The sequence below is a fragment of the Drosophila persimilis genome, unplaced genomic scaffold (genome assembly GCF_003286085.1).
Source record: "Drosophila persimilis strain 14011-0111.01,24,50 unplaced genomic scaffold, DperRS2 tig00000233-arrow-arrow-pilon, whole genome shotgun sequence".
Taxonomy (NCBI): Eukaryota; Metazoa; Arthropoda; class Insecta; order Diptera; family Drosophilidae; genus Drosophila; species Drosophila persimilis.
The window spans coordinates 522234-530971 of record NW_020825308.1 but is presented as its reverse complement, the minus strand read 5'-3'; the positions used below and the strand labels follow the sequence as shown (position 1 = coordinate 530971).

The window sequence follows — 8738 nt, the reverse complement described above, 5'->3', positions numbered from 1 at the left end:
ACCGATTGTTCAAATACGATTTGTGAATCAAGATATCTATCTTTTAAACCGGACAGACGCCCTCCCATTTCTGATATTGCTCCGATTGCTCCGAGATTTTTCCAGCCCATATACTTTGAAGGAGTACTAGTCTCTAGGGAAAGAGCTAGTGGTGGAGATAGGGTACACTCTTCGAGTCTATTCATCTGCAAGGGTATAGAAACCGAAATTTCTCTCATCATCACCATCACGGAAGTGCCCCTCTAGTGCTTTCTCCATTTCATTCCATGCTTGACATCATCCTCTCTATATATATATGTATACTATATCTTTACTTTATTATCTCCTTGTATGTACTCTATTTTATGGCTTATCTTTGTGCATGATGTTATCATATTTGTGGTTTCCTGGTGTCCTGGTGTGATGGTACATTTAGAACGCCCCATCGTCCATGATCGCGTCGAGCCATGCGTGCCCTCGCCGTGCGGGCCAAACTCTCAGTGTCGGTGTCGGCTAATGATCAGCCCGTCTGCTCATGCTTGCAACATTATGTGGGTAGGGCGCCAAATTGCCGACCCGAGTGCACTTCGAACTCGGAGTGTGCCGGCAACATGGCCTGCATCAATCTGCGGTGCCGGGATCCCTGCGTGGGTACCTGCGGAAGTCAGACCACGTGTCTTGTAAATATCATAGACCGATATGCCGCTGCCTCGAGGGCTATGCGGGCGATCCATTCTCCGAGTGTAGTCCACAAAGTAAGGGTCAAGCCACACTCGACGCAACGCCAACGTCATTGCCCCCATTGCTAAACTGCTACCCTTTCCCCACTTCATTCATTTAGCTATCGTTCCGCCCGAGGTTGCACAGCCCTGCAATCCCAGTCCCTGCGGCGCCAATGCGGTGTGCAACGAGCGCAATGGTGTTGGCTCCTGTTCCTGCCTGCCCGAATACAGTGGCGATCCGTACACCGAATGCCGGCCGGAGTGTGTCCTGAACAGCTACTGTTCGAAGAACCGCGCCTGCCTCAACAACAAGTGCCGCGATCCCTGCCCAGGTGTTTGCGGTGTCTCCGCCGAGTGTCATGTGATTAATCACGCGCCCAGCTGCAGCTGCCCCTCCGGATACACGGGCAACCCATCGCAGTACTGCCGGGAAATACCAAAATGTAGGGTCTATCTTTGTGTCACTTCTCCTGAAACATCGGCTGAATGAATTTTATTTCCCCATGAATTCTAGTGGCCCCGCCTGTCCAGCCGTGTCGCCCGTCGCCATGCGGCCCGTACAGCCAGTGCCGCGAGGTGAACGGACATGCGGTCTGCTCATGCACCACCAACTATGTGGGCACACTCCGCCCGCCTGTCGACCGGAGTGCTCTGTTAGTTCCGAGTGCTCTCAAGACAGGGCTTGCGTGAACTTGCGCTGTGTAGACCCCTGTCCCGGAACCTGGGCCACGAGCCATTTGCAAGGTCACGAATCACAATCCCATCTGCTCGTGCCCCAGTGGCTACAGCGGCGATCCGTTTGTGCGATGCGCTCCACGGCAACAAGAACCGGAGCAGCCAAAGTCCAATGAGAATCCCTGCGTGCCCAGTCCCTGCGGCCGCAACTCCCAATGTCGCGTGGTGGGCGAGACTGGCGTCTGTTCCTGTCTGCCCAACTTCGTGGGCCGTGCGCCCAACTGTCGCCCAGAGTGTACCCTCAATTCCGAGTGTCCTGCCAATCTGGCGTGCATCAATGAGCGCTGCACAGACCCTTGTCCGGGGTCATGCGGCTTCAATGCCTACTGCAGTGTCGTTGGCCACTCGCCCATCTGTTCGTGCGACAATGGCTTCACTGGCGATCCATTCGCTGGCTGCAATCCGCAACGTAAGCGCGTCACTTCGCAGCTGTTTCCCTTTTGATATCCGACCTAATCTCGTTTCGTGTGACCTGCAGCTTTGCCAGAACCCGATGAGCGCCTGACACCCTGCCAACCCTCGCCCTGTGGCCCCAATGCCGAGTGCCGTGAACGCAGCGGCGCCGGCTCCTGTACGTGTCTGCCAGAGTACTTTGGCGATCCGTACAGTGGCTGTCGTCCCGAGTGCGTGGTTAATAGCGATTGCTCACGCGATAAGTCCTGCGTCAACCAGAAATGCGTGGACCCTTGTCCTGGCGTTTGTGGCCTGAACGCCGAGTGTCGTGTGTCCAATCACTTGCCCAGCTGCTCGTGCCTGGCCGGCTACACTGGAAATCCGTCGAGGCATGCCGTGAAATACCCCAACTCCCACCCCCACGTAGGTGTACCTGCAAATCCTAAAAGAAACAAAACAAGACTAAAACCCTACTAAAACCCATTCCCCCAGCCCTGGCCGATGTGAATCCCTGTAGACCCTCGCCGTGCGGTCCGTACAGCCAGTGTCGGGAGATCAATAACCATGCCGTGTGCTCTTGCCAGCCCGGACTCGTTGGCTCTGCCCCCAACTGTCGGCCCGAGTGTATCATAAGCTCCGATTGTGCCCAAGATCTCAACTGTCAGAATCAGAAGTGTGTGGACCCGTGTCCGGGCACATGCGGCATTGAGGCACGTTGTCAGGTCATAAACCACTATCCTGCATGCTCCTGTGCCCCAGGCTATACCGGAGATCCCTTCAATCGGTGCACTAAAATATTGTGTAAGCATGATACGATGTCCCCTTCGAAGGGAGGGCAAGCCAATTGGTGGATACCAGATTCCACCAGTTGGGATGCACTCTTTTAATCACGGTTGCCATATGAAATGATGAGATAGATAATATCCAAAGATTATAGAACACCTGGAGGATGAATTTCCTATAAGAAACGCCAGTACAATCCGTTCAACCAACGACGAAAACGTACGCTCTCATTATGATTCCTGTTGATTCTCCCGTAGCTCTCATATTTATATTCTTCAGATTTACTTCCGAAGGTACTCTCTTGCTTGTCGTGCCCAGAGCCTACTCTCTCGCATTCTCCTCGTTGATTCTCACTTGTTTTCAATACATGCGTCCCATTGCAGCTGGCGGTGCCACAATACCCGAAAAGTCCGGTAATCCCTGTGTACCCTCGCCGTGCGGACCCAACTCGAAATGCATCGATGTGCGCGGTTCGCCTGCATGCTCCTGTCTGCCGGACTACCTCGGCCGGCCGCCCAACTGTCGGCCCGAGTGCATGAGTAGTGCGGACTGTCCGGCGAATCTCGCGTGTGTCAACCAACGCTGCGCAGATCCGTGTGTTGGAGCTTGTGGCCAGAACTCTCTGTGCCAGGTGATCAAGCATCGTCCAACATGCGAATGCGTGCCTGGTTACACCGGCGATCCGTTCTCCGGCTGTGCTGTTGTACAGCAAAGTATATATCAATTGCATGCCAACGTATACCTTATCCTCCTCCACTCACACCACTTTTCCCTTATTTTCTGCCCTATATAGTTACGCCAACGGAGGCGCCACGCAATCCCTGCAATCCCAGTCCATGCGGCGCCAATGCCGTGTCGCGAGCGCAACGGCGCCGGCTCCTGCACCTGTCTGCCTGAATACTTTGGCGATCCGTACAGTGGCTGCCGCCCGGAATGTGTCCAGAACGATGACTGCGATCGCTCCCGTGCCTGCATCAACAGCAAGTGCCAGGATCCTTGTCCCGGTGCCTGCGGAATCAATGCCGAGTGCCGTGTCCTAATCATGGTCCCAACTGCAACTGCTTCGAGGGCTACACGGGTGATCCGCATCGCTCCTGCGCTCTGCTTGAAGTGGTGACCCGACGACCCGAGAACCCATGCCAGCCCTCGCCCTGTGGACCCTACAGCCAGTGCCTGGACACGAACAGCCATGCGGTCTGCTCCTGCCTAGAGGGCTACATCGGAGCACCGCCCAGCTGCAAGCCGGAATGTGTCGTCAGCTCCGAGTGCCCCCAGAATCGGGCGTGCATCAATCAGAAGTGCGCCGATCCCTGTCGCGGATCCTGCGGCAACAATGCCAAGTGCCAGGTGGTGAACCACAATCCCATCTGCAGCTGCGTGCCCGGCATGACCGGCGATCCCATCAGCGGCTGTACACCCAGCGAAGATGCCAAGGAATATCAAGAGCCGTGTGTGCCCTCACCCTGTGGCCCCAATGCCATTTGTCGCGAGATTGGAAACCAAGCGGCTTGCTCCTGCAATGCCAACTTCATTGGACGTCCGCCCAACTGCCGGCCAGAGTGCACCAACAACGACGAGTGCCAGAATCATCTATCCTGCCAGCAGGAGCGCTGCGTCGATCCCTGTCCTGGCTCATGCGGCAGTAACGCCGTCTGTCAGGTAGTGCAACACAATGCCGTCTGCTCCTGTGCCGATGGCTACGAGGGTGAGCCGCTCTTCGGGTGCCAGCTGATTCCCCTGCTGCTGCCCACCGAGGCGCCCACATCGCCATGCGAACCTTCGCCGTGCGGCCCCCATGCCGAGTGTCGCGAACGCAACGGAGCCGGCGCCTGCTACTGCCATGAGGGCTTCGAGGGCAATCCCTACGATGCACAGCGCGGCTGCCGACGCGAGTGCGAGATCAACGATGAGTGCACGGCCGCCCAGGCGTGTGTCCGCTTCAAGTGTATCGATCCCTGCGACAATATGTGCGGGGAGTACGCTCTCTGTACAGTGGATAACCATGTGCCCACCTGCACCTGTCCGGCCGGCTACAGCGGAGATCCGTTCTTCAGCTGCAAGCCCGTGCCGGTTACCCCGCGTCCACCGCTGAACCCGTGCAATCCCTCGCCCTGCGGCCCCAACAGCAACTGCGCAGCATCAACAACCAGGCCGTATGCTCCTGCCAGTCGGGCTTCGTCAATCAGCCGCCCAACTGCGGACCCGAGTGTATAGTCAGTGCGGAGGTCTGTGTGAACAAGAAGTGTGTGGGACCCATGTCTGCACACCTGCGGCATTCGTGCCATCTGCAGTACCAAGAACCACAGCCCATCTGCACATGCCCCCGCGGCATGAGCGGTGATCCCTTCGTTCAGTGCTCTAGGATACGTAAGTATATGAAAGAATCAAATGAAAGAGAATTCTAATGTTCGTCCCGTCCCATCCGCAGCTATAACACACGATGTGACTACAGCAGAACCTCCAGCTGCATCTTGTGTGCCTTTCACCTTGCGGTCCCAATGCCAGATTGTGGGCAATAGTCCGGCCTGCTCCTGCTTGCCGAACTTTATTGGCGCCCCCACCACGTTGTCGGCCGGAATGTGTCCTGAACTCCGAATGCGGACCCACGGAGGCGTGCATCAATCAAAAGTGCGGCGATCCGTGCTCTGGTTCCTGTGGCTTCGAGGCCAAGTGTCATGTTCTGAACCATCTGCCCATTTGCAACTGCATCGAGGGCTACGAAGGCGATCCGTTTGTGCGCTGTACCGAGAAACCAGAAGGCAAGACCCCGCCGCCGGTCGCCAACGATCCGTGCAATCCGAGTCATGCGGCCCGAATGCCGACTGCTTTGCCGTGAGTGCCGCTGCCAGAATAACTATCAAGGGAAACGCCTACGAAGGCTGCCGACCCGAGTGTACCCTCTCGGCGGACTGGCCGCGGGACAAGGCCTGCATGCGGAACAAGTGTGTGGATCCCTGCCCCGGAATCTGTGGCAACAATGCCGTTTGCGAGGTGATGAACCACATACCCGTATGCTCCTGTCTGCAGGGCTACGAGGGCGATCCGTTTACCAATTGTCGCGTGAAGCTCATCGAAGATACACCTAAAGTCCAGGCCTGTGCTCCGTCCCCATGCGGCTCGAACAGCCAGTGCCGCGATTGTCAACGGACATGCCGTCTGCTCGTGCCTGGAAGGATACATTGGGCGCCGCCTCAATGCCGTCCCGAATGCGTGGTATCTAGCGAATGCTCTGCGCTACAGGCTTGTGTCAACAAGAAGTGCGTGGATCCCTGCGCCGCTGCTTGTGGCCTGGAGGCACGCTGCGAGGTCATCAATCACAGCCCCATCTGTGGCTGCCCTCCTGGCCGAACTGGAGATCCCTTCAAGCAGTGCACAGAGATAGCCGTGGCCACGCCTCCAGATGTTAAGGAAGCCCCAGAGATCCATGTGTGCCCTCGCCGTGCGGACCCAACTCATATGCAAGCCCGATGAGCGAGGACCCGTGTGCCAGTGCCAGCCAGAGTTCTTTGGTTCGCCACCCAACTGCCGGCCCGAGTGCATTATCAATCCCGACTGTGCCTCGACGCAGGCCTGCATCAACAACAAGTGTCGCGATCCCTGCCCCGGCTCGTGGCACAAACGCCGAATGCCGCGTCATCGGTCACACGGTCTCGTGCTCCTGCCCAGCGGGATATGCTGGCAACGCGTTTGTGTAGTGTGTGCCGCAAACAGGAGGAACCGGTCAAGCCGTGCCAACCTTCGCCTTGTGGCGCCAATGCCGAGTGTATTGAACGGAACGGAGCTGCTGCCTGCAAGTGCATCGACGAGTACCAAGGCAATCCCTACGAGGGTTGCCGACCCGAGTGCGTGCTCAGCTCGGACTGTACCACGGACAAGGCATGCATACGGAACAAGTGTCAGGATCCCTGCCCGGGAATTGCGGCCTGAATGCCCAGTGCTATGCCGTGAATCATGTGCCCAATTGTGTCTGCCTCGATGGTCACACGGGCGATCCGTTTACCAACTGTCGCCGCGTGGAGCCCACAACGCCACCGCCAGTCGCCGATCCCTGCATCCCCTCGTCCTGCGGCGCCAACAGCAAGTGTCGCATTGCCAACGGACTGGCCGTCTGCTCCTGCCTGGAGAGCTTCATTGGAGCTCCGCCGAACTGTAAGCCGGAATGCACGGTGAACGCCGAGTGTCAGCGAACAAGGCCTGCCACAAGTTCCGCTGTGCAATCCCTGTGCAAAGACGTGCGGCATCAATGCCAGTGCGAGGTGATCAATCACAATCCCATCTGCAGCTCGGATTTGACAGGCGATCCGTTCGCCCGTTGTTATCCAGCGCCTGCCGTTGCCGGACCTAAGGATGCTCCGGAGTCCAAGACGCCCTGCCAGCCCTCGCCATGCGGCCTCTACTCAGAGTGTCGCGTGCGCGACGAGCAGGCCTCCTGCTCCTGCCTGCCCAACTACATTGGGGCACCGCCCAACTGCCGACCCGAGTGCATTGTAAATACGGACTGCTCGCCGAACCGCGCCTGCATTGCCGAGAAGTGTCGCGATCCCTGCGACGGCTCCTGCGGCATCAACTCCGAGTGTCGCATCCAGAACCACCTGGCCATATGCACCTGCCGCGGTGGATTTACCGGCGATCCGTTCGTTCAATGCGTGGAGATCATTGAGACGATCACGAAGCCTCCACTGAACGAACCACAGGATCCCTGCGACCTGCAACCGTGTGGAGCCAATGCGGAATGCCACGAGGGCACCTGCACCTGCTTGAGAGATTACCAGGGCGATCCCTATACGGGATGTCGTCCGGAGTGTACGCTGAGCACCGACTGCGCCCCCGTCAAGGCGTGCTTGAACAAGAAGTGCGTGGATCCCTGTCCCGGAGTGTGTGGCCAGAACTCGCAGTGCGATGTCTCCAATCACATACCGATCTGCAGCTGCCTGCAGGGCTACACGGGTGATCCGTTCGTGCACTGCCGCCTGGAGACGCCCGTGGCCAAGGACCCATGCCAGCCGAATCCCTGCGGTCCCAACAGCCTGTGTCATGTGTCGGCCCAAGGACCGGTGTGTGCCTGCCAGCAAGGCATGCTGGGCTCACCGCCCGCCTGCAAGCCAGAGTGCATAGTCAGCTCCGAATGCTCCCTGCAAACTGCCTGCGTACAGAGGAAGTGTGTCGATCCTTGCCCCGGCGCCTGCGGCCAGTTCGCACGCTGCCAAGTGATCAACCACAATCCATCGTGCTCCTGCAATTCAGGATACACGGGAGATCCGTTCACGCGCTGCTTCCAGGAAGAGCGCAAGCCGCCAACACCCACGGAACCATGTCAACCATCACCCTGCGGACCAAATTCGGAGTGTAAGGTGCTCAATGGAAATGCCGCCTGCTCGTGCGCCGCCACCTTCATTGGAACGCCACCCAGCTGCCGGCCCGAGTGCTCCATCAATCCCGAATGTCCACCGACCAAGGCTTGCATACGCCAGAAGTGCTCCGATCCCTGCGTGAATGCCTGCGGCTTCAATGCCCGCTGCAATGTGGCGAATCATCAACCCATCTGCACATGCGATGTGGGCTACACAGGAGATCCGTTCACCGGCTGTCAAAAGGAACAAGGTAGGACCCCGTTTTCATTTATCTTTTACGAATATCTAGTAGGCCAAGGCGTAAACCAGCTTTTATACATACTTTTATGTGGTTTTGGTTTGCTGCTTACTGGGCGCCCAGTACAACATGCGCTCTAAAATGAGATCTCGATCTGGAGCTTACATATATGCACACACCATACATTGTTTACGCCTTGGATGGTCCCTTCTTGAATGTGAAACTCTTTGAAATCCCCAAAGTTGAATTGTAATGAAAGTACCCCTCGTAAAAAACCCCTATACTTGAAGTTTCACATTCGTTCTTTGCGTATTACAATAAATGAAGTATTTTTCCAAACACAAACTGCAAGTGCAAGCGCTGCAATTGCATATTCCATTTACTTTAAAGCACTATTTGTTTGCACTAACTTTTTTGTATTCTCATTAGAGGTCTGCAAGAATGTATTATTAATTGGGGCACACAAACTCACTCATTCATTCACTGTTGGAATGGATGGAGAGCAGAATGCATTCATGCAGACCTCTTCAAGTCAGT

The 8738-nt window shown here is 56.7% G+C and overlaps 1 protein-coding gene across 1 annotated transcript in view; it reads left to right on the top strand.

Annotated features, from left to right (window-relative positions):
- The first annotated feature begins 381 nt into the window (after window positions 1-381).
- The window catches only part of LOC6604442, a 43658-nt gene continuing 35301 nt past the window's right edge, over window positions 382-8738 (top strand). The window contains 32 exon segments of the mRNA XM_026989386.1: window positions 382-484; window positions 487-663; window positions 666-734; window positions 821-1144; window positions 1216-1322; window positions 1325-1422; window positions 1424-1845; window positions 1915-2214; window positions 2217-2252; window positions 2322-2636; window positions 3014-3325; window positions 3406-3463; window positions 3465-3646; window positions 3649-4749; window positions 4752-4861; window positions 4863-4914; window positions 4917-4979; window positions 5041-5168; window positions 5170-5413; window positions 5416-5442; window positions 5445-5473; window positions 5475-5750; window positions 5752-5794; window positions 5797-6021; window positions 6024-6062; window positions 6065-6221; window positions 6223-6319; window positions 6321-6525; window positions 6528-6791; window positions 6794-6823; window positions 6826-6858; window positions 6861-8213. Coding sequence (XP_026845187.1) covers window positions 403-484; window positions 487-663; window positions 666-734; window positions 821-1144; window positions 1216-1322; window positions 1325-1422; window positions 1424-1845; window positions 1915-2214; window positions 2217-2252; window positions 2322-2636; window positions 3014-3325; window positions 3406-3463; window positions 3465-3646; window positions 3649-4749; window positions 4752-4861; window positions 4863-4914; window positions 4917-4979; window positions 5041-5168; window positions 5170-5413; window positions 5416-5442; window positions 5445-5473; window positions 5475-5750; window positions 5752-5794; window positions 5797-6021; window positions 6024-6062; window positions 6065-6221; window positions 6223-6319; window positions 6321-6525; window positions 6528-6791; window positions 6794-6823; window positions 6826-6858; window positions 6861-8213 — 6958 coding nt within the window. The 5' untranslated portion in view covers window positions 382-402.